Source organism: Schistocerca americana, chromosome 2, assembly GCF_021461395.2.
Source record: "Schistocerca americana isolate TAMUIC-IGC-003095 chromosome 2, iqSchAmer2.1, whole genome shotgun sequence".
NCBI classification, from domain to species: Eukaryota; Metazoa; Arthropoda; class Insecta; order Orthoptera; family Acrididae; genus Schistocerca; species Schistocerca americana.
Genome location: NC_060120.1, coordinates 821,731,239 through 821,756,632, shown reverse-complemented (window position 1 = coordinate 821,756,632; position 25,394 = coordinate 821,731,239). Strand labels below are relative to the sequence as shown.

Here is a 25,394-nt window from a genome sequence, read left to right as displayed (position 1 = left end):
TGGAGTTTACTTCCGCTGACCGAGGTGGAATGGACGCAAGAAACACAACGACCTAGGAAAATTCACGCCGGTGTTAGTTGGGTGCGGCTTTGGCCACGAAACGAACCTGGAGGGAATCAGCGGAGAGCGAGATGCCGTCCGCGGAGAGCCAGGTGAGGCCGCTGGCGAGCCGGTGTCTGCGCGTCGCTGTGGTCGAGCTGCAGCTCCGCTCCCTCACGGCGGCCGCCAGCTGCTCAGACTGCAACAGGAAACGACGCGCCATGTCAGTCGTGTCGTCAAAGCACAACGTACAATAGGCAACAATTCCTCTTCAGCAACTCCGACCTCGTACTGAGTAAAAGGGGATTACTATAAAAGACGAACTGCTGTAGCTACACACAAGATAGCGAGAGGCGTTCAATAAGCAATACAACACATTTTTATTATTGGTCAGTCTCGGCTGACAAAATGTGGAATTTATTTTGAGACAACGTGCTATATTTCCCCTTCAGCCCCCATAGTTTCATGAAGTTCCGACAGGTCGCAGCGCTATATGTAATCTTCTGGCGTCTGTAAAGAGGTGCGTTCCAAGCAGAGAGCTGTCACCGAGTTTCTTTTGGCGGAAGACAGAGCATCGGAGATATTGGTAAAAGCGCTTGCAGAATGTCTACGGAGACCTTGTAACCTTGTAAGTAGGCTGTTTAGGTTTTTATGTTGGTAACATCACCTAGCGCTCTGTACGAAAATCACTGGCTGTGCTGTGGGCAGTCTGTGGCTGGTGGGCGTTGTTGAAATAGTCGCTATTGTAGTGTTGGGCAGTTGGCTGTTAACAGCGCGTAGCGTTGCGCAGTTGGGAGTTGAGCCGCCAGCAGTGGTGGATGTGGGGAGAGAAATGGAGGAGTTTTGAGAGCGGATGATCTAGACGTGTGTCCATCGGAGACGGTAAATTTGTAAGACTGGATGTCATGAACAGATGTATATATTATGACTTTTGAACACTATTAAGGTAAATACATTGTTTGTTCTCTATCAAAATCTTTCATTTGCTACCTATGCCTATCAGTAGCTAGTGCCTTCAGTAGTTTGAATCTCTTATTTAGCTGGCAGTAGTGGCGCTCGCTGTATTGCAGTAGTTCGAGTAACGAAGATTTTTGTGAGGTAAGTGATTAGTGAAAGGTATAGGTTATTGTTAGTCAGGGCCATTCTTTTGTAGGAATTATTGAAAGTCAGATTGCGTTGCGCTAAAAATATCGTGTATCAGTTTAGTGTTGATCAGAATAGGTAAAGAGCGAAATGTCTGAGTACGTTCAGTTCTGCTCAGCTGTTTGAAAATCAAATAATGTAAGAGGTTTATTAGCACAGTAATTCATTAATTTTTCTAAGGGGTCGTTTCAACCTACCAACAGTTTACTTCCATAACCTCGGAATAAAAACGTGACTAAGCTCTCAATAAAATTGTGGCTCACAATTAACCTTTCAATAATTAACTGACTGCGAATTTAAACTGGTAAATTTTGGACGTCAGCAGTGCTGCGTCATGGCCCTGAAAGACCATTCTGAACAAATTGAAAATTCTTACCTCAATGAAGTCCTCGGATAACGCGTATATATCTGCTCATATAAGACATTTTTCTGGCACAGCCCAGTGCAATTCTGGCCACTAGATTTGTTATGTATAAAAAGAAACAACTGATTTTTATTTACGATAATAGGGTTGACCATGGATAGGAGAAATTAGTAAAATCTTTAAATTCGAATGAACGATTGTCAAAAGTTATCTTTATAAGAAAGATTATTATTAAAAGATTTTTAAAAACATTTACATGGGACTTGATATAACAATAGTACAAAATCAGTTGTTACAAATTACATATGCGCGCGGCTGCTTTTACCTTATACTGCATCACTCTCCACAACTGGCCCCACCGCCCGACTGCCAGCTAGTACTCCTACTGCTGCTGCCGACACTGCTCTCTAGTCAGCGATTCTATTGTAGCTTACATATCGCAGGCAGCGCGTGAGCATTCCACCGAAGTTACATCTGCTCGAGTGCGCTAGCAATAAATTCCTTATTCATGGACCTCTTACAGCCTGGCAGTGAACAAAAGCAACAAGGTCGGACAAACCTGTCCGATCTCCTACGTGGCGGTTGGCCATACACAGTTGCGATTCCTGTAATGTTGGAACGTGCGGACACTCTCATTCGAGGTCATCGACGGTTCACAATGAAACACCTCGCTGCTCAATTGGACGTTTCTGTTGGTAGTCCTGAAACACTCTTCCACCGCTTAGGGTGCTCAAAGGTGTGTCCCTTCCCTCGCTGCCTAACAGTAAACTTCCATTTGTTTGTCACAACGAAGCAGTACGTCGTTGATGGGGAGATTATTGCTGCAGCAAGACGTTGACTCCAACGTCGGCCAGTAGAGTCGTGCCATGTGGACGTAAAGGCCCTCCCAGTGAGATAGCGTAATGACGTCGCACTGAGCAGAGGTTATGCCGAAAACTAGGGTGTTGAAGGCAAAAGAGTGGGGGATAATATAGTGTACTGGAATTCTGAATGAAACCAATTTGCTTTCGGAAAAAAATGCATTGTGTTACTGAACGTCCCTCAAAGAAATAATGTCAAATCTACAGCGTAATGGGTAACGCAGTTGTTTCACATTCAGGAAGAGCTCAGTTTAACTCTCCATACTGCCATCCAAATTTAGGTTTTCCATGGCTCACCTGGATGTATTAGACGAGTGCCTGCATGGTTTCTCTGAATAGCGCAAGGTCGATTTCTTCCCTATTTTTGTTTGATTATATGATAATCGTTATGAGAAACAAGATGGGCATATGTTAGTTGATAAAACACGGATACTTTCCCCAGTATTTCCTTTGAGTGAAATACTCCCATTTTTTTCAGTATGGTACCCAGATAGTTGGATACATTTTCACTGATGATAAATGTTCGGGCGTATGGTGTAGTTCCCCCTCCCCGTCTCTGAGTGGCTGGAAAGCTTCTGGAGTAATAGAACCCAATAATTTGTCCTCGACGGCGAGTCTCCTAGGGCCGCTCTTGTTTTCTGTGCACATAAATCATCAGACGGATAGGGTCAGCAGCAATCTGCGACTGTCTGCTGATGAAGCTGCAGTGTACAGAAGAGTGTTGTCGTTGTCACTGTAGGAGGATAGAGGATGACTTAGACACAATTTCTATTTGGTGTAATGATTGGAAGCATGCTCTAAACTTAGGAAAACATAAGTTTATGCAGATGAGTAGGAAAAGCAATCCTGTAATTTTCGAATACAGTATTTGTTGCGTGCTGCTACACACCGTTATGTCGATTGATTACCTAGGCGTAACGTTTTTGAGACGCGTATAGAGCACTACTGCGGCTCATTCTTGAGTATTTCTCGAGTGTTTGGGATCCCCACCAGGTTGCATTAAAGAAAGACATTGAAGCAATACATTGGCTAGCTGCTAGATTTATTACCACTCATTGCGGGTTAAGCGCCTCATTGGGCCGTCAGTGTACTGGAAGTCTTGCATCATTTGAAAAGCGCCAAAATCGCATCTCGTCGGCCCACATTATACGAATTGAGTGAGCTACCGTGCAATTTCTGTGTTCATTTTTCACTGAAGTTGTGCCACATTATGAGCTGCAGGGAGCAACGGCCATCTCCGAATGATTCTACAAATAGGTTCAAATGGCTCTGAACACTAGGCGACTTAACTTCTGAGGTCATCAGTCACTTAGAACTAATTGAACCTAACTACCCTAAGGACATCACACACATCCATGCCCGAGGCAGGATTTGAACCTGCGACCGTAGCGAATGATTCTACACCAAATGTCTATTGCATATAGTTCCCTCTGAAATGTTCGCTCGGAAACTGACGGAGATGGGCCTGCTTTCACCGACAGCACCAATTCTCGTCGAGTTTGAAATGGATGGTCTTTGGCACGTCGTAAAACACGTCCCCTGTGCCCGTCGGTTTCGGTCCTTTTATGTCCATCGCTTTTCTCTGTGTTACATGGCTGCCAGTGGTACACCGTTACTTGCAGACACGTTTGACAGTGTAGGAAAGCGAAGGGTGACAGGGGAGCAAAGGTCACCAGCCTGCGGCCTGCAACCAGGGGCCTGCTGGCGCAGTAACTTTTACGATCTACGAGGCGGACGGTATTTCGGAGAGAATCGAACAGCTGACGGGTAACTGGATGAGAACGTTTCTCGTGTCAATAAATTTAGCTTTGTGAGTGTGAAATCATGTTAGTATTGAAGATAGCACGATACTGTAAAAGAACGAAGTGCTTAGTCGGAAAATTGTTGTGACCTAAAATAAGATAAAATTTATAAAAATATGTAAGTAGGATTAGCGCTTTGAGCGTTCCGTACAGATTTAATTACGTATATAGACGATAATAATGATTTTGTGTGTTGCAGCGGCCTGATGCAAGTCTACATTGGACGCTACTTCGGCGACTTTGCGTGTCCACCCCGGTTATCAAATATAATGGGGACCTTCAGTTTAACGTGGAATCCCAACAGCGTTTCTTTTCTGGCGACTCCTCAAATCGTTGAGAGACGAAGGCTAGGTTAAAACGAAGACTGGAAAACTGCTGGCCCGGCCGAGATTCGATCCTGCGACCGGTCAGTTTTTCGTCACGCGCCTTACCGCTGGATCAGCACGCCCAACGTGCAGGTACACCGGTTTAATCAGTCGGTGAGTTTGCTAGGATCAAAATATGTGACGTGGCCGTACTTTTTGACTGCATTGACTAAGAAGCTTAAATTATTTACACCGCTAAGGGATCATAAACCTTCGTATGTGACACAAGTTTCAACTTGATACCTTTACCCATCCTGAGAAAAAACAGTCTTATCAGACAGAGAGACGGACGGACAACATAGTCGTCTTACAACGATTCCATTTTTACCGCCTGAGGTACGAAACTCAAAAATGTAGTTTTTGTGACAACTAGTTCTTGGTGCATTACAGGGCTGCGATTTTGATATTTTAACGTTACAACCTACCTACATATATACTCTGCAAAACACTGTGAAGTGCATGGTACATACTTAGGATGTTAGGACTTCTCCCCGTTCCAATCACGTAGTGAACCTGGCGAAAATGACTAGGTAAATGCCTCTGTGCGCGCTGTGATTAGAATTTCTGTGATGCTCTCCAGCGAATCGAACAAACCCCCGTCCATTTATGCCACCCTTCTTTCTAAGCGTCCAGTATCGCCTATTGTTTCTATATGGCAATGGTCCCTCACAGATTATAAGTTCGGGTGCACAGGTGATTTGTAATCTTTCTCTTTTGTGCACTGACTGCATTTACCTCGAAATCTGCCAATGAACCCAAGTCCCGAGCCTACTTTACCTGCGACTGAGCCCATGTGGACATTCCATTTCATATCCACACAAATCGTTTCAACCAGTTATTTGAACCAGTTAACTGATTTCCATTTTCAATCATTGATATTATAGTCATAGGATCTACGTTTCTTTGTTTTATGAAGTGCATAATTTTACTTGTTTGTACAAGGGCATGCCTACGATTTTTAATTGTGTTCTCAGTATAGGTTGAGGTATTAAATACCATGCATATTACTCGACTGACTTCCCCCTTCGCCGACGCAAGTTACAAGCCTCTGCCACTAGAAGGCTCCGAATTGTAGCGAGTAACTTTGCTGTGTGTAGCGCAACTATGTTGGTGCGTGAGAGACTCTATGAAAACTAAAATCACGAATTCGAAGAGTTCGCCCACAACATGGAACATCCTCTCCTTCAGCATGACAATGCTAGACCACACACGAGCACTGCGACATTTGGAACAGTCCGACACCTTGGGTTCACTGTCATCGATCATCCTCCGCACATTCTCGAATTGACCCCAGCAGATTTTCATGTTTCCAAAACCTAAAGAACACCGGAGGACTTCAGTATGATAGTGATGAAGCGGTGCAAGCAGAGCTGAGGTTATGGCTCCGTCAGCAGAGTCAAACACTCTGCAGTGACGACATCAAAAACTCGTCTCTCTTTGGGAGAAATGTGTTCATCGCCAGGGTAACTATACTGAGAAATAATTATCTAGACGTAAAGAATAAAGATGTATAATATGATGTAAGGAGGCTGTTTATGTTTTCTTATTGGCAACGTTACGTAGCGCTCTGTATGAAAATCACTGGCTGTACTGTGTGCAGTCTGTGGCTAGTTTGCATTGTTGTCTGCCATTGTAGTGTTGGGCAGCTGGATGTGAACAGCGCGTAGCGTTGCGCAGTTGGAGGTGAGCCGCCAGCAGTGGTGAATGTGGGGAGAGAGATGGCGGAGTTTTGAAATTTGTAAGACTGGATGTCATGAACTGCTATGTATATTATGACTTTTCAACACTATTAAGGTAAATACATTGTTTGTTCTCTATTAAAATCTTTCATTTGCTAACTATGCCTATCAGTAGTTAGTGCCTTCCGTAGTTTGAATCTTTTATTTAGCTGGCAGAAGTGGCGCTCGCTGTATTGCAGTAGTTCGAATAACGAAGATTTTTGTGAGGTAAGTGATTTGTGAAAGATATAGGTTAATGTTAGTCAGGGCCATTCTTTTGCAGGGATTATTGAAAGTCAGATTGCGTTGCGCTAAAAATATTGTGTGTCATTTTAGTGTTGATCAGAATAGGTAAAGAGCGAAATGCGAAATGTCTGAGTACAATCAGTTCTGCTCAGTGGTTTGAAAAGCAAATAATGTAAGAGGTTTATCAGCACAGTAATTCATAAATTTTTCAAAGGGGACGTTTCAATGAATAACGTCTGCTGTATTTAAAAAGCTTTGAGAGTTTTCACATAAAACTTCGGAGCATTACTTCTCAGCATGCCCTTGTACATATCCAGCAAGTTGTCGATCTTTCCATGTTTTTGAAATCTTATCAAGATCCGAAAGGACATTACTGCAGCTCTCTGCAGACAGTATTTCTCTATACATAACTGTATCATCTGCCAAAAAATTTAAGATTTCTGTTAATAGTGTCTGCCAAGTCGTTAATGTACAACAAGAACAACAAAGGCCCCAAATACAATTTCCTGAGGCACGCCTTAAGTTGCTTCTATTTCTGTAACTGACTGCGTCCACGATAACACGCTGTGTCCTGCCTACAAACATATCTCAACCACTCAGAAGTTTTGTTTGATATCTCATACAATCGCACTCTCGTGTGTAATATGCATATCGGATGTCAAGAAATACCTGATTTCCTTGATCTATTATTTTGTGGATGATGTGAGTAAAGCGCAAGTTGAGTATTACTCTGACTGCCACGTTGATTGCTGTGGAGCAAGTGGTTCTGTTCGAGATGCCTCAGTATGTTTAATTTTACAACGTTATTTTTAAAATGGGAACACACGTATACCACCCCAGTGGCGAAGAGATTAGAAGTCTACCTGGTACAAGTTCTACACTTACAACTATAAGTGCAGATAATTTTATATGTGTTACTTTACTAAGTACATACATCATTATGTTGGGTGTTTCTTCTCTGTGTCAATCAGTCTTCCCACAACCAGGACCTGATGTTTTCTGCACAGTCGTAACTGCACCTCTAAGTGGACTACGCCTGTCAGTATAAACTGACCGTTTTGCATCCACACGTCCACACTTCAACACCTGACCTGCTGCCCAGGCGAAAATAAGTATTAATTGTCACCTGCTACGCAAATGTAGAGCTAATACTGAACCTAGAAACATACAACTTGTAACAGCTATAATTATTGTTAGTCAGCAAACCATGTAAATACTGATGTAATGTAGTTCAGTACACTGTCCTCAGTCACCAACAGAAATATCTGTACTTATACCCATTGCATGCAGTATATAGCGCTGTAAAGAGAGCAGTGTTCTCTCTTCAGGGGATGTCTAGTAGCCTATCTAGTGAGCACAATTTGTTTATTAAAAAATGCTTTCCTTGATGACGTTGGTTCACGTTACTGAACAATCGCTAGACTTACTTTCATTATCACGAACACAAAAGCGACTCTAACGGTGCGCAGTATCGTTAAGTCTAAATCACACACACCAAAATGAATGGATTCGTGCATTCGACTTCATACTACGCCACATGGTCTACCTTCGTTCCACAAATTTTATTAATGCTATCTTCAGAGTTCGAAGAACGTATTCCAGTCAACACTGTCAAAACATTTGGGTATAATATATTAAAGTTCACCACATTATAAAATATAGAGGTGGCCCTTAAAATTCATGGCTGTAGCTTTTTTAAACTGAATCTTTTTCATTTGAAAACTCACAGTTTGAAAAAGAATTTGTCGAGAGGAATGTGTTACGTTTATGGTGACACTCTACGTTATATATAGCCATGGAAGCTTGGCGCAGAGAACGCTGGGTATTCTCCTGGGACAGGTCATTTGTCATGAAGGACGTTGTAATGCCGCACGAGTGAAAAGCCAGGTTGGTTTTAATGGCGTAATAAATTTTGCTTTTAGTAACAGTGGTAAATACTTTGTTATAAAGTTTGGGGAAGCATGAAATAGAATTTACGAATTCATGCATGTTTTAGACTTCTCTCAATTCCGTAAATGTACGATAGCGCGCACTGTTAATGCTGATTTTGTGTTCGTGATAATGCCGATAGGGCTAGTGACTATTCAGTAACGTGAACCAGTGTCATACAGAAAAGTATTTTTTTTAAAAAAAACGACTTTAGCTACCTGAGCAAAATATTACACACCCCATTAATAGAGCACACTGCTCTATTTAGAACGCTATATACGGTGTAACGGGCATAAGTATATGTGATACCCTCATATGCACATATCAGCGTGTTGCTTTTTTCTCCGCATCAAACAGTCTTCCCACAAACACGTCATATAATATCGTACCTGATGTTTTCCGCACAGTCGTAACTGCACCACTAACAATAAGTGACCTGTCAGTATACACCAGGGGTAGTGAACCTCTTTTACCTAGTGCTCACTTTTGCATTTCTGTTAGACATAAAATTCTCTGATCGCTCAATGCTTTCTCAGTTATAGTGATTTGTAAGGTAGGAAAGTAACTTTAACTCACGAAGTTTATGAAGCAGAGTTACAACAAGTTAAAGCATATAGTAATAATTAGTTACCAACAGCTTTATATCAAATTCTTATGAAAAACCAACGGAAATGTTTTAAAAACTCCTACCACCTACCGCCTACCATGAAATCTGGAACGCCCACTAGTGAGTGATTGTGACAAGGTTGGCTATACTGGTGCAGGCCAACTGCTCTACGTCCGCTCGCCCACAGTTCAACACCTGACCTGCTGCCCAGGGGAAAACATTAATGGCTTGCTCTTGCCACAAGTACTTAGAGGTACTAACCAACCTAAAATATACGACTTGCAATAGCTATAATTATTGGTCTGCAAATAATGTAAACACTGATGTAATGTTGTTCGGTACACTGTGCTCAGTTGCCAATAGAAATATCTCCACTTATTCCCGTTACACCCTCTATATAGGGTAGAGCTTAGACCACTCGGTCGTGTAACCCCTTCACGTTTGATGTCATGGCAATGAAGTGGTGTGTGTGTGCTTCCATTTTAATCACAATACGCAGTAGATTACAAACAATTTGTACAGAAACGAGACTGCAGTTGCAAGACTCAAAGGAAATGAAAGAGAGGTAGAAGTTTCCAACATTATGTATTTCTACATAAAATCTAATTTTTTTCATAAAATCAAGTACAAATGAAACGTTTTAAAAAATTTACGAAACATAACAAATCAAATGGACGATACAAAATTTGACCCATTCCTTCACACTATTTATGATTGGCATAGCAGTCATTTCGTTCTCTGCCGGCCGAAGTGGCCGTGCGGTTAAAGGCGCTGCAGTCTGGAACCGCAAGACCGCTACGGTCGCAGGTTCGAATCCTGCCTCGGGCATGGATGTTTGTGATGTCCTTAGGTTAGTTAGGTTTAACTAGTTCTAAGTTCTAGGGGACTAATGACCTCAGCAGTTGAGTCCCATAGTGCTCAGAGCCATTTGAACCATTTCGTTCTCTATTAGGATAATGTTAGGAACATTCTATGTGTCCACATCACCTTCATCGCCATCGTTTATCAAACAAAGAACTTCCCTGGCACGTCTATCAGCAATTCTTTGAGGACGATCTTACTGATGGGAAAAAGCTCTTATTGGCTCTTATGCGATTGCGTGCGTTGGTTAGTGGCTATGTATGATGAAAAATATAGGCCACAGGTGCCACATGATCATTTAAATAAGTATGCCTCGACACTGAGACAATAGCCGTCGTACGGAACTTGCTTCAAAAGTGATGACGCTCAGGACCCCAACGGTAGCTGTAGTAACTGCGGAGCAAATTTATCTTTCGTGTCATCATTTCCTAGGGGTGCATATCTGTCTCAAGGCTGTTTAATCAAAACAGGTAGTCGTGATAACCCCTCTCCTAATAATAGCCACAGGCTAGATCGTGCCGGCCGGTGTGGCCGTGCGGTTATAGGCGCTTCAGTCTGGAACCGCGCGACCGCTACGGTCGCAGGTTCGAATCCTGCCTCGGGCATGGATGTGTGTGATGTCCTTAGGTTAGCTAGGTTTAAGTAGTTCTAAGTCCTAGGGGACTGATGACCACAGATGTTAAGTCCCTTAGTGCTTAGAGCCATTCAGGCTAGATCGTCGCATGCTGCAACACGCGACAACCCCGCATTTCACAATTGGTAAAAAAAATATTGTCATTCACGTACGCGATTTGCTTACCACGTAGCATGGTTTTTCAGTGTCCTAGTCTGTACGATGCCCAGTCAGATATGTATGTGTTGGCACAATGTATTCAAAAACCACAGGAAAATCGTCAGTGACCATTTGGCTCCGAATATTAGTCAGCACGATGCCTGAACTCTCAAAGTGCCGTTTTTCTAGCTCCAACTCGCTATGGTAGTTACATTACTGGATCAAGATGTAAACCAAACTGTCATGTTTCAACACAACACTAGTACATTCGCGACCAAGAGGCGCCTTTCGTCGCTCTACTCAGTTAAATACACTTCTTCCTGGAGCATCTGTGGCAATGTAAATAGCACCCAAGTCATGTCACCGGAACCACCATCGCAATGAAAATGAACACAGGTTTAACAAAACCTTCTCGAGTTCTCATTAACTTTTCGAAATCTGGTAATTCAGAAAGTGTATATACGTCTGTGGCATTAGTCTGCGTTAGGGGGAGAATCTTCTCCACTACGAACTGCTACAGCGGAGATCCAGAATGTATCACAGCTTCAGGTTTACCATCACCATGCTTCTTTATTACAATATCTGCTTATACAGACGGAATAAGTTTATGTTTTTCAGTCACATCTACATCAATATCTACGTGATTACTCCGCTATTCACAATAAAGTGCCTGGCAGAGGGTTGAATGAACCACCTTCAAGCTGTCTCTCTACCGTTCCACTCTCGAAAGGCGCGCGGGAAGAACGAGCACATAGCTTTTTCTGTGCGTGCCCTGATTTCTCTTATTTTATCGTGATGATAATTTCTCCTTGTGTAGGTGGGTGCCATCAGAATGTTTTCGCAATCGGAGGAGAAAACTGGTGATTTCATGAGAAGATCCCTTCGTTTTTACGATTGCCACTCCAATTCACGTATCATGTCTGTGGCACTATCTCCCCTACTTCTCGATAATATAAAACGAGCTGCCCTTCTTTGTACTTTTTCGATGTCATCCGTCAGTCCCATCTGATGCGGATCCAACACCGCCTAGCAATACTCCAGAATAGAGCGGACGAGCGTGGTGTAAGCTGTCTCTTTAGTAGATCTGCTGCACCTTCTGAGTGTTCTGCCAATGAATCGCGGTCTTTGGTTTGCTCTACCCACAATATTATCTATCTGATCGTTCTAATTTAGGTTATTTGTAATTGTAATCCCTAAGTACTTAGCTGAATTTACAGCCTTCAGATTTGTGTGGCTTATCGCGTAATCGAAATTTAGCTGATTTCTTTTAGTACTCATGTGAATAACTTCACACTTTTCTTTGCTCAGGGTCAATTGCCACTTGTCGCAGCCTACATTGCAATTCGTTTGGTCATCTGATGATTTCACAAGACGGTAAATGACAGCATCATCTGCAACAATCTAAGACGGCTAGAAAGAAATTTTCACTCTGCAGCGGAGTGTGCGCTGATATGAAACTTCCTGGCAGATTAACAGTTTTAATCAGCAAGGAAGTTTCAATCTAGGACGGCTACTGAGATCTTCTCCTATATTGTTAATATAGATCAGGAACAATAGAGGGCCTATAACACTTCCTTGGGGAACGCCGTATATTACTTCTGTTTTACTCGATGACTTTCCGTCTATTACTACGAACTGTGATCTTTCTGACAGAAAATCACGAATCCAGTCGCACAACTGAGGCGATATTCCGCAGGCACGCAGTTTGGTTAGAAGTTTGTGAGGAACGATGTCGAAAGCCTTCAGGAAATCTAAAAATATGAAATCAATTTGACAACCATTGTCGATAGCACTCATTAGTTCATGAGTATAAAGAGCTAGTTGTGTTTCGCAAGAACGATATTTTCTGAATCCGTGCTGACTATGTGTCACCACGAAATCATGATCTAGTTGTTTTACACGATAGTCAAGGAACATAAATAGAGGTGCTTGAGCATTTGCTGTTGTAATAGCTAATGTCGTATGTATTTTTTGATCCATAGATGAAAAGAATACTTGACCGGGTCCAAAACTGAAGCTAAAGATTCAATGTTTCTTATAATAGCTGTACAGAATTTGCCGTCTTTATGCTTTACAGTCTGGTTTGTACAATTTAGTAGGAATAGTTACCACGTGCTTTTCTTTTTTCTTTCCTGCTGGGAAGGAGTCTTAAATATAACCATGATCGACTGATAGTATAGCCTTGTTTACAATGTTTTGCAGCAACCTATAATTTCATTGCGACGCCGATCGTCAGCTGCACCACCAAATACTGCAGTCTCCTTTGTGACTTCAAGTAAACCCGATTGACTTTCTTCTACTCCAGGCTGACCACCAATATTTCGAATTTTAAGAGACGCTGTTAAGTCGAAATTACTATTTTTTGTTTTGTTTTTCTGAATCACGACTTTTTTCTCTTGTTGGGCTGCACTGATCTTTCTCTTCAGTATGTTTCTTTCTTGTTGAATGTTTTTCGTTTGTGCTGTTATTCTTTTTATTGCTTCATCTGTCGCCAAGCATCGCGTGCTAACAGAAAGCTAATGAACACAGATTCTAGTTCTACAACTTTATTCCTGGAAGTGTTCTGACTTGGCATTGATTTAGGTACTGTTTGAGGTAACTGTCTTCCACTTGGCTACATACTAATATCTTCAGTGTCTTCTGGTATGTCATGTTTGGTTTCCTGCAATTAAAAGCTAAGCATGTAAAATGTTGAATATGCGCATTTCACACAGTATGTATTCTAAATCGTCCTCAAGAACCCAGCTACACTGTAATGAGAACTGCATTGACATCGACCTTCCGAGATAACCTCCAACAGACAGAAAGAAAGATACGGTTCCCGATTTTTCTTTATAATAAGTAGTGAATAACAACTGAGCGTAACTGACTCGGTTGTTCTGTTTTTCAATTTTTAGCGGTGGAGAACGAAATGTTAAAATAGTATAAAACTCAGACGTACTTTTAGCCCATGGGCTCTAATTGTTTCTGTGGTTTTGATGACGAAGAAATATTTGAAAAAAATCTGTAATTCTCGCTCTCTTTTTCATCAGTTTTATTTGAATTTTTTTATTTGCGAATTCTCACTGTTTTTCAAACGTCGCCGTAAGGCGTTAACTTTGTCTTGTATATTTTGTTTATTTTTATCAGCATAATCTGTACGGTAGACTTCATATAGTTTGCGGTAAAGAATACCTAAATCAATTTTTTATTATTTTTAAATTTGTTAGATAAACTGAAAATCGCCGAATAGTAGAACCAAGAAAAACTCGTCCATCACAGTGAGAGTCAAGTTTGGACTGCATGGTATAAACAATTCAACAAGGACGAAATCAGAGCGGTGGTGCTTCTGTTAAAAGTCTCAAAGGTGGTACAGGCCTTGCGACTTATGTCAATGTGGTCGACGCGCGACACCGTAGGTACAGCGAGCGTGAACAACAATCACATCGCGTGGCCGCCACGTGTGATAAAGTTGTAAAAACAAATTTCACCTTAGTAAAGAATGATTATAGAACTGGTAATGTTCCAAAGCTTTTCGTTAGAGTTGAAGTTTAGAGTTTAATACAGAACGAAACAGTACTTCATACATGTAAGGTCGTGAAGCTTATGACTCGTCCCTCGCCCCCCTTCCCCCCCCCCCTTCCCCCCCCCCCTCCCCCCCTCTGTCACACGATGTCACACTTTGTTGACCCCCTCCCTCCTCCTTAACCTGTAACGTAATTTATGGCTGGCCCCCTCCGAACGCAGTACACAATGGTATAACATGCGTGCATATCCTTTCGCATTTAGCGCTTTCTTAAGCGCAATAAAGGAACAACATTCTAACCACGAAAATATCCCCATACCGTAACATTACTTCCACTGCACTTCACTGTTGGCACTTCACGCGATGGCAGGTGCTTGGGACTGCGACAGGGTATAACGTGATTATCACTCCAGATTACTCTTTTCCAGTCATCCACAATCCAACAGCATTGCTCTTAAGGCCACCACAAGCGTCACTTAGTCGCTACGCACAGTCGTTGTGCTCACTGGACCGCTGGTATCACTTTGGAACTCTCGAGTGATTCCTTCCGCTGATTTCATGCGACTTATTACAGTCACCCTCCACAATGCTCGAAGGTGTCCGTCGCCAGACTCCATGAAATCTGAGATCTGCCTTTTCTTAGTTTAGCTGGGGTTGTCCCTTCTCGTTTCCAAGTCACAATCACATCGCTAACGATCAACTTGGGCAGCTTTAGAAGGTCTGAAACGTCTCTGATGGAACTGTTAGTCACTTGCCATCCAATGACTAGTCCACTTTCGAAGTGGACAGAGCCATTCCGCTGTTACTTTTTCTCTACTGACAACGAAATTCTCCCCGACTCCTTTTACAGTTCCCGGTCCGCCTGTCATGACATCCAGTGGTTATTCCATGTTACATAGGGAGTCTTGATTTTCCTGATCATATAATGTATGTACATTATGACTTAGAGTGAAATTTATTTCTCTATTCTGAGGCTGAAGTTTTCGAAAGAATACAAAAAGCTTTCATTGCGCTATGAAAGCTGTCCTTTTACAGATGTGCTTTTCCAGGTATGTTGTCATGCATTGTCCGGTTACCGTAGCCACAATTTGAAGTTTCATTTCAGCAGTTATTAACTTGCTGCTATAAATTAACGCAGTGAGGTGCCACATAAGTTGTTTAATTAAGTGGTAGTAGATTCGTTTGCTCGTTTGCAACATATTCTTTTTGAGAAATGCTATGGGGAGCTTAATAAAGTTTTAAATGAGGTTTTAAAAATTGTTCACTTTCTGAAAATTATCGTCATACTCGTACTTCCGTATTTTCGAAGAACTACAAATAAACTGACAGCTGATCCGCTGGATGTTTTTATCTGTATGGTAACTACAACGTGTATCAGAATTAACCACAAACTATTATTCATTCGAGCCACTTTGCCGTGACGTCACGAATAAATAAAGAAAGAAATAATAATGTTACGCTGAGAACTCACGAACAGTCTCCAAGATCGGAAATCACTATTCAGGTCGTTCACTGATAATGAAACAAGCAATTAAATGATGGAAAATGGCAAATGTGTCAATCTGGTTGTGAGATGAGGAACTATACTTCGGAAACGAAGAGTAAAAAAGTTACAAAGCCAAACTTGTGTGGGACAAGTTTGCCAGCGAAATCCGATAGTCTGATGCGTTGTTCACACTAAGTTACACACTGATTTATTATGTACGTAGTTTAAAATGTTGGTTAGCAGGTCCGTATCTGCTTGCAGCCCGCTTAATTGCACCATTGTACACTATTTTTCTGAGACGCACACTACCTACGGTGTCGGAAAAAATCCCACTTAATCCTGCACTTATCCATCGTTTCGTAGCTCCTGCTCTGTTTGCACATCTGACTTCCACTAAAGGGGGAATAAGATGAGAACATACTGTTTCGTAGCTAGCTCGTTCACCTGATCTTGCTCCTACTTAATTTATTGTTGCTGAGCCACGTGAATCGTCATTGATACCTTTACAGTTCTCCCTCCCCTGTAACAGTTTGTATCGTCATTATGTAATTGCCCTGTACGTACTTAATGTTTTAGGTGATTCAAGCCTCAAAGATGTGTCTGTGGCCAGTGATGATGCCAAGTGGCAGTCTGACTGCTTGGCTGATTACGAGAATGAGGGTTTGAGATGCAACTGCAACCCCGAAACTACTCTCAAAGAAAGAAATACAAATAAACAAAACAAAAATAGTAAAATGTACCTGTGGAACTACTATTTGCAGAAAAATGCATTATAAGTTGTGGACGGACACGTAAATCTCTCCTAAATTAACGGAGAAGATAATGCAAAACGTTATCATTTCATGTCATCGATAGCCCTCAGCTCTTGTACAAACCTTGAAACCTTCGGTATCGCTTCGTCAGGGCACAACCAGATCGTCAACTTTCAACCTAAACCAGAGCTCAGTTCAGTATGTCAAAAAATGGTTCAAATGGCTCTGAGCACTATGGGACTTAACATCTGAGGTCATCAGTCCCCTAGAACTTAGAACTACTTAAACCTAACTAACCTAAGGACATCACACACATCCATGCCCGAGGCAGGATTCGAACCTGCGACCGTAGCGGTCGTGCGGTTCCAGACTGAAGCGCCTTGAACCGCTCGGCCACACCGGCTGGCTTTCAGTATGTCAGTATGACAAAAATTCGCATTCACATTTGTTGGCTTCGTCAATTAACAACCAATCTTACTCTTTCAACCAACCTAGCCTAGATCTACGCTACATATCAGTCTGTCATCACAACCTGCATTGCAAAAAATAATATAAACGTGAAAACAAATGTTGTTAGTGTTTTGCTCTCTTTCTGACAGCACACATGCGACGTCACGCGCCACATCATTGTGTCACGCATCAGAGCTTGCGATCAGTATCGGTAGGTTCCACAGAGGTAAATAAAGAACGGAGGTGGCATTACAGACTTCTGCTGTTCATTGTTTTGAAGCCAGAGTGGGCGACGTTTTAAGTAGTCCAAAACATAAACAGACTACTGTTTACGAGTGCTTCTTGTTCATTATTTCTGTCGTGTGCGAGTGATAATTGTTTTAAATACTAAAAATTATTCAGATTATATGAATAACATCGGGAAGGCAATTTCGAACGTTTTTCTGTTCTTAAATGCGTATTTGCTCTAGAAATACAACACTGTCAGAGTGACGTCACTGGGAAGTGCCACCGCGGTGTACTATGGGGGTATGAATGCGGTGAACCTGATGTTTTGGCCAATTAAGATGGCGGACATCAGCTTCAAGTTTATGAGGTAATGCCACCGCCCCTCTATTTTTACCTCCATCGTAGGTTCATATTTTCGCCATCTTTCAAGGCTTCAACGGTTTTTGGTTGTAATCTAAGAGAGTAAGTGGGAAGAGAGACACTGACCAGCTGCAGGACTTGCGTGGACAGGTTCCTGACGAACGCCAAAGGGTCCTCGAGGCCAGGGTCCTGCACCTGCAGCTGCTTTATGTTGCCCACCAGATGGCAGGCCAGCGCTGCCTGCTGCTCCGACCGTGCGGCGAACGAGTCCTGTATGACAAGAAGAACATCAAATGGGACCTCTGCCGCTGTGCGATAAAAGTCAAAGCTGTCTGCTACAGACATCTATCATACTATGGATAAGCACTTGTATGTGTCAAAGAACATATAGCCAGTCTTCCATCTGTTGGAGTAGATCCATCTTTCGTTAAGCACCGCAAAACATGTTTTAGCATGCTATTTAAACTTTGAGAAAACCAGCCAATAGTACTGTTTGACAGGAAGACCGGTTAGCAACGATCCTTTTGACTTGTAGGGCAAAGTTTTCCTCCTCCTGCCATGAACATGCTCTACTTTACTGCTGGTTGGATCTGCCAAACAATTTAGTATACAGGGTGAAGAACAAATATCGCACTTGGCGGTCGGCATGCGATTCCTCATCCCAGTTCAAAACAAAAGTGTATCTAGAAAAACCTAGTCCCGGCAGTAGCCTTAATAGAAATCCGATTTAAAAAACGAAGCTCTTTCTACGCTGTAACTGCGTGCAGTATGGCCATGAACAGGCAGCATGAACGCAGCACTCTGCCGGAGCTGTACCGTTAGCCCCGTGAGACGACGCAACGCCGTGGGGAACGGAGATGCAGCTTTGGCGATGTTTGAGTCGCTCTCACGCAGAAATTTTTTTCCAATTAAAGCATCAAACTGCATCCAAATTACACCTCCACAATGCGGTACCTTCTCTATTTCTTACTGTTATTGTTACCTTCATTTAAACATTAATAAACACTGTGGACCATTGATCGTGACCGGGCCAAATATGTCACGAAATAAGCGTCAAACGAAAAAACTACAAAGAACGAAACTTGTCTAGCTTGAAGGGGGAAACCAGAAGGCGATATTGTTGGCCCGCTAGATGGTGCTGCCATAGGTCAAACGGATATCAACTGCGTTTTTTTAAATAGGTACCCCCATTTTTTATTACATATTCTTGTAGTACGTAAAGAAATATGAATGTTTTAGTTGTACCACTTTTTTCGCTTTGTGATAGATGGCGCTATAATAGTCACAAACATATGGCTCACAATTTTAGACGAACAGTTGGTAACAGGCGGGTTTTTAAACTAAAATACAGAACGTAGGTACGTTTGAACATTTTATTTTGGTTGTTCCAGTGTGATACATGTACCTTTGTGAACTTATCATTTCTGAGAACGCATGCTGTTACAGCGTGATTACCTGTAAGTACCACATTAGTGCAATAAACGCTCAAAATGATGTCCGTCAAATTCAACGCATTTGGCAATACGTGTAACAACATTCCTCTCAACAGCATGTAGTTCGCCTTCCGTAATGTTCGCACATGCATTTACAATGCGCTGACGCATGTTGTCAGGCGTTGTCGGTGGATCACGATAGCAAATATCCTTCAACTTTCCCCACAGAAAGAAATCCGGGGACGTCAGATCCGGTGAACGTGCGGGCCATGGTATAGTGCTTCGACGACCGATCCACCTGTAATGAAATATGCTATCCGATACCGCTTCAACCGCACACGAGCTATGTGCCGGACATCCATCATGTTAGAAGCACATCGCCATTCTGTCATGCAGTGAAACATCTAGTAGTAACATCGGTAGAACATTGCGTAGGAAATCAGCATACATTGTACCATTTAGATTGACATCTATAAAATGGGGGCCAATTATCCTTCCTCCCATAATGCCGCACCATACATTAACCCGCCAGGGTCGCTGATGTTCCACTTGTAGCAGCCATCGTGGATTTTACGTTGACCAGTAGTGCATATTATGCCGGTTTACGTTACCGCTGTTGGTGAATGACGCTTCGTCGCTAAATAGAAGGCGTGCAATAAATCTGTCACCGTCCCGTAATTTCTCTTGTGCCCAGTGGCAGAATTATACACGACGTTCAAAGTCGTCGCCATGCAATTCCTGGTGCATAGAAATATGGTACGGGTGCAATCGATGCTGATGTAGCATTCTCAACACCGACGTTTTTGAGATTCCCGATTCTCTCGCAGGTTGTCTGCTACTGATGTGCGGATTAGCCGCGACAGCAGCTAAAACACCTACTTAGGCATCATCATTTGTTGCAGGTCGTGGTTGACGTTTCACATGTGGCTGAACACTTCCTGTTTCCTTAAATAACGTAACTATCCGGCGCAGAAAGTGGTCCAACTAAATCATTCATATTTCTTTACGTACTACACGAATATGTAATAAAAATGGAGGTTCCTATTTAAAAAAAACGCAGTTGATATCCGTTTTACCTATGGCAGCACCATCTAGCGGGCCAACCATAGCGCCATCTGGTTTCCCCCTTCAAGCTAGGCGAATTTCGTTCTTTGTAGTTTTTTCGTTTGATGCTTATTTCGTGAGATATTTGGCCCGGTCACTATCAATGGACCACCCTGTATAACATGAGCTTCTTTCACATGTAAACGACCATTTTGTTTCGTCCTTGACACAAATAAAGTCAATAGAAGATAATAGTGGATACAGTAACATTGCGTGTACCCAATGAGGTACAAAAAACACAATAGGTAGGCTACACTAGATTGCACATTATGCTACGCACAGTAATTCCATTCTGTACACACGACGGTCAGGTTTATCTTCACAGCGCCGGCATGTACAAATGCGAGCAACGATCAGTTTGGAGAAGGTGCTCAAAGCGACCATCTTGCGTTTGCAGTCAGTTCGCCACTCGCTGCGTCAACCATTGCCGAAGCGGCGTGCACGAGATCTATTAGGTCGTGAACATCCATGGGTGAAGTACTATAAACTTGTTTCTTTAAGAGTTCCCACAAATAATAATCTAGCGGATTAAGCTCCGGGGAACGACCAACCATTTCCCTCCAAACGCGTATTTAAATAATTGCCGCGCGGTTAGAGGCGCCATGTCATCGACTGCCGGAGGTTCGAGTCCTCCCTCAGGCATGAGTGTGTGTGTTGTTCTTAGCATAAGTTAGTTGAAGAAGTGTGTAAGCCTATGGACCGATGACGTCTGCAGTTTGGTCCCTTAAGAACTGACACACATTTGAAATTTTTTTAAAAAATAATTACGTACATTTATTCCAAAGTGTGGCCGTGTACCATCATGCTGAAACCATAGCTGCCGCACCAAGTGGAACAATTTCTAATGCGTCAGGCAAAGTATTACAAAGAAACGTACAATACGGGGAGCATTCAACTTGCCCAGCAATAGGTAAGGTCCAAGAAGCACTCCCCCCACGATTCCAGCCCACAGGTTTATGCCAAAGCGTTTCTGAAAGCCACGTTCACTGGTGACATGTGGGTTATGTTCCGACCAGTAATGGTTGTTGTGGAGGTTGAAAATAACTTCACGAGTGGAGCTAGATTCTTCAGTCCATATTAAGTTAGTTACAAAGCGTTCGTTATCTTCCATCTGATGCGAAAGCCATTCACAAAACTGTACTCGTCGAATGTGGTCTTCCGGTCGCTGGTGTTGAGTCAATGTGTAACGATACAGAAGCAGTTCTTCATTGTGCCAACACGTCAGCAACCAGTCTTTGAGATATCTGCAACTGCCTTGCCATATCACGGGTACTTCCCCGAGGTGATTGTGAACCGCTTCGAGACTCGCGTCTTCTCTTTGTGGAGGATGGCCTTGGACGACCTCTGTGCATTACTTGTGGACGAAGATTCCCGTTTTCCCGAAGGCGTTGCTCCAAGCGTCGAAAAACATTCTTATCGGGATGACACCTTTGTGGGTACCGTGCAGCATACGCACGAGCAGCAGCATCGTTATCGGAAGCACCCAGCACCAAAACCATATCGATGTATTCATAGTTTGTGTAGTCAATCGGGAGGCCGCCTTACATGAGCTTGACAGGGCCAGTTACGGTTGTGCTGTGCACTGTTAGTAGACACATGCATGCAATTTAATGGATCCCACTATCGTGTAATAGGCTATTGTCACGTGACAAAATGATGTGCTGCTTATAAACGGCGAGAACTGGGGAACGGATCTCTAAAAAATAAAAATAAAAACAGACGAGCTTTTTTTAATTACCGGGATTTTTTAAAGTATTAGCGGGACTGTACCTCTTATTTTTTTGTCCTCGCATTCCTGAAATTATCTAAAACTACAAAAAAGGAAAGCTAATGCCACCACCAGTTTTGCACTAAATATTTAAGAAGCCCCAAAAGAAAAGTTCTACCTCTTCAGGCGTTGGCCCCTATCACGAAAGACCTCAATTACTTCTTCTTTTTTTTTTTTTTTTTTTTTTTTTGTAAAAGGAGGATACATGGAAGGTTTTTTATTTGTATTTTCTTTTATTTATAATTTTTTTATTTAATTTCTTTTATTTTTTTCGATTTTATCATAAATGAATCCATCTCCGTCGCACAAATACGTTCTCGCAAAGATTGGCAATCGTGTTCGACATCAATGGGAAAGAAAATCCCGCGTGGTGGAGACACATCAGTAGATCATCGATGCACGTCTTCTCGGAAGTGCGTGCGAGTAACCGTTGAGGGTATCGTAACTGATCCGTAAAATGGAAAAAGGGTCATATGTCAGCTGCTGTTTGGATGGATGATCCAGCTGCAGGAGGGTTGTGGAAAGTGCTCCGGAGAAATTTAGAGAAATATCGTTGTTACTTTGGATTCTCGACTGCTGCACAATGTCAGTCGTTAAGGTATTGCCAGAAATCGAGGGCTGACTTGTCACCACCAACAAACAGGCGGTGGAATGCGTGTGCGCTAATCCAAGTCACAGAGTAGGTGATTTGCAAGTAGAAAATAGTCCACGTCCGGGAAGAGAATCATTTGTGGGGTGATGCTGTCCGGAGGCGTGTGTGAGATGAAGGCCAGCATATGGTGGACCAAAAGCCGAACACTATTCGAGTCGCAGCACACAAGTCGATGGCCATCGTCGTACTGCACGCCACACGTGGTACATAATGTTGATGGCGCCAGGTAGATCCGATGGAGACGCGACTGGCAGGTATGCTCCCATTAACCGTCACTTATCAGGTGGATTGGACGTCCGTCGCAAGAGTATGCGCATGCACTGCCCGTCACACGGCATTCCACCGGACGAGGGGATGTTTTTCTTCAATCACATTCGGCGGAAGCCGCGATTGCAGCGAGGCATAGACTATATTGGCAGTCGGTAGAGGTGGAGGGAGAAGCACAGACCTGATGTAGCTATATCCAAGGAACAAATAGCTCAAGTAGAAGAAGGGCGCTGATACGACTGTCAGCGGCAGTGGGGCAATAAGTGAGCTCATCAGTAGGCTGGTGAGGCATGTCAGAGTGTGTGGTTACGAAGAGGGCCGTTGCTCGATGGTGCACGTGATAGAGTCCTCCTTTGTCCTTCGGACTCACAAAGGGACCCAGTGCAGCCAACATCCTTCTGGCCATTGATGGCGGGATGGGGAATGTCTGAGCCAAGTGCGCCATTTGCGACGCGACATAAACCTTAGCAAAATGGGTCCGTTGCAGCATGTCCAGGGTTCGGAGTCGATGGTCACAGAGCTCTGCTCTGATCCGGCGTAATTAGCGTCTACTGTCAAGAGCCACTGATCGCCGCAAGTCGGTTGTAAAATAAATACCCAGACATCGTACCACGTCGCTGATCCGTAGGGGAGCGACGCATTCACTGGGCGGCCCACAGCCTATAGACAACGCGCGAGATTTGCGAACATTAAGGACGCTGCCCGAGCAGGGCCGTAGGATGCCAGCCAGTCCAGCGCTGCCTGAACATCGTTGCCGTTGCGCAGGATGAGGACCAGATTGGCCGCGTAGCCCGTTCAACAAAATTCGTGTCCGCCAAAGTCAACCCAGTGAGGCGTTGGCGGAGGCCGCAAAGTAACTGTTCCATGCCGAGAGCGTTGGGTTGGGTTGTTTGGGGAAGGAGACCAGACAGCGAGGTCATTGGTCTCATCGGATTATGGAAGGACGGGGAAGGAAGTCGGCCGTGCCCTCTCAAAGGAACCATCTCAGCATTTGCCTGGAGCGATTTAGGGAAATCACGGAAAACCTAAATCAGGATGGTCGGACTCGGGATTGAACTGTCGTCCTTCCGAATGCCGAGAGCGTACAGGGTCGCAGAAAGAGGGCATCCTTGCCGCACCGATCGTTGTACAAGGATGGGGGGCGTAAGACGACCATTGTGCAGGATCCTAGAATCGCTCCCCGGAGTAGACGTACTATGAACTCCACAAAGCTGTCTGGGAATCCTATATTCCGCATCACCGCTGTCAGATAGGCGTTATCAACTCTGTTGAAGACGTGACTGCAATCAAGGGTGGCCAGGGCCCTTGTGACGCGCAGCGTCCGCGCAAGCGCTATCGTTTCATGGCACCGATATAATGCAGTCCGGGTGTTGTAGTAGCCTCCTGAGGAGGCCTAATCGTGGGAAATAACATATTGGGCCATCCTCCTGAGACGTGCTGCCAAAAGCTGGGTAAAGATCTTTATATCACAGTTCAAGAGCGACTGGAGGCGGTAGTCACTGACAGAGGTTCCATCGTTTGGTTTATGAATAGGAACGAGCAATCGTTCGAGGAAGGCACTAGGAAGCTGTACTTAAGGGGACATCAAGTCACGGCATACGTCCGTCCAGGTAGACGTCAGTAATTGGCGATACGTCCCATAAAACTCTAACGGGAGGCTGTCGGATACCGGCGACTTGTGAGGCGCGCTGGCCACTATAGCTGCAGTGACCTCCTCCCCAGTCCCGCATAGTGTGCCATATGTAATGCGAGAGATTTCCTTTGTCGCGTCAGGGGGATGATGGCGGTCCGCGAACAGTTGACTAAAGCGAGGGTGGAGAGCATTCCCAATTGCATGTAGTGCTGTGACACAGCGACTGTAGGCTAAAGTTACAGCATGAATCAGCGCTCGTTGACAACGCCTGCGTTCCGTGATGATGTGATTCATCGATGGCCCTTCGTGGTCCATTCTATGCATGATGCGAGCACGAACAATCGTCCCTTCGAGGTGCTGCCTCGTGAGGGCTTGTGGTCCCCGCTTTTGCTCCGGTCATTGCTTGCTGACGGGCAGGTGAATGAGGCATTGCGAACAGTCACGCAGAATGCGGTAGTAAAAATCTAGTGAATGCTGCTTCCAGGCAGCGATCTCCCTGCCGTGACCAATCATCGCCTTCCTAAGCAGCCATAGCAGCCACAATGAGAGTACGGCCAGGTAAGCTCCTCGCCGAGGGGAGCATCACGTCCACGTTGCCCCAACGAACTGTCGGTATTCAGGCGAATGTAGGTGTGTCACGTTCAGTTTCCAGGGGCCTCGCCCGTACTATCTGGCGGCGCAAGGTTACTGTGCATATATAGCCCGCATGGTCGTGAAAAGCAACAGGTCATATTTCTGCGGCCCGTGTGCCCTAAATAATGGTGCGCGAGAGATAGACACGGTCAATACTGCTGGAGGAATGGCTGGTATGTTGTGTGAACCCGCCCTCTCCCCATGTACATATTCCCATGTGTCCATGAGCGAAGATTAGTTAGGATGGTGGAGAGCGCCGGAGATGGAGGTAGTGTGGCAGTTGGTCCTTCGGCGCCTGGTTGGAGTTAAAACTCCTACCGAAGATTAGGGCATCCTGGCGTCCCGTAAAGAGGGACGCGACCGCATCTGCGAAGAAAACGGACCGTTCACGGCTTCGTCCCGATCCAGAGGGCCCAT

General features: G+C 43.8%; 1 protein-coding gene across 1 annotated transcript in view; it reads right to left on the bottom strand.

The window, feature by feature from the left end:
* Positions 1–25,394, bottom strand: part of LOC124594459 — a gene marked incomplete at its 3' end in the record, with an annotated part of 417,657 nt that overhangs the window by 28,232 nt on the left and 364,031 nt on the right. The window contains exons 14-15 of the mRNA XM_047132834.1: positions 17,614–17,757; positions 107–238 (exon numbers count right to left, since the gene is read on the bottom strand). Of these exons, the coding sequence (XP_046988790.1) occupies positions 107–238; positions 17,614–17,757 (276 nt within the window). The remainder of the gene's footprint in view (positions 1–106; positions 239–17,613; positions 17,758–25,394) is intronic.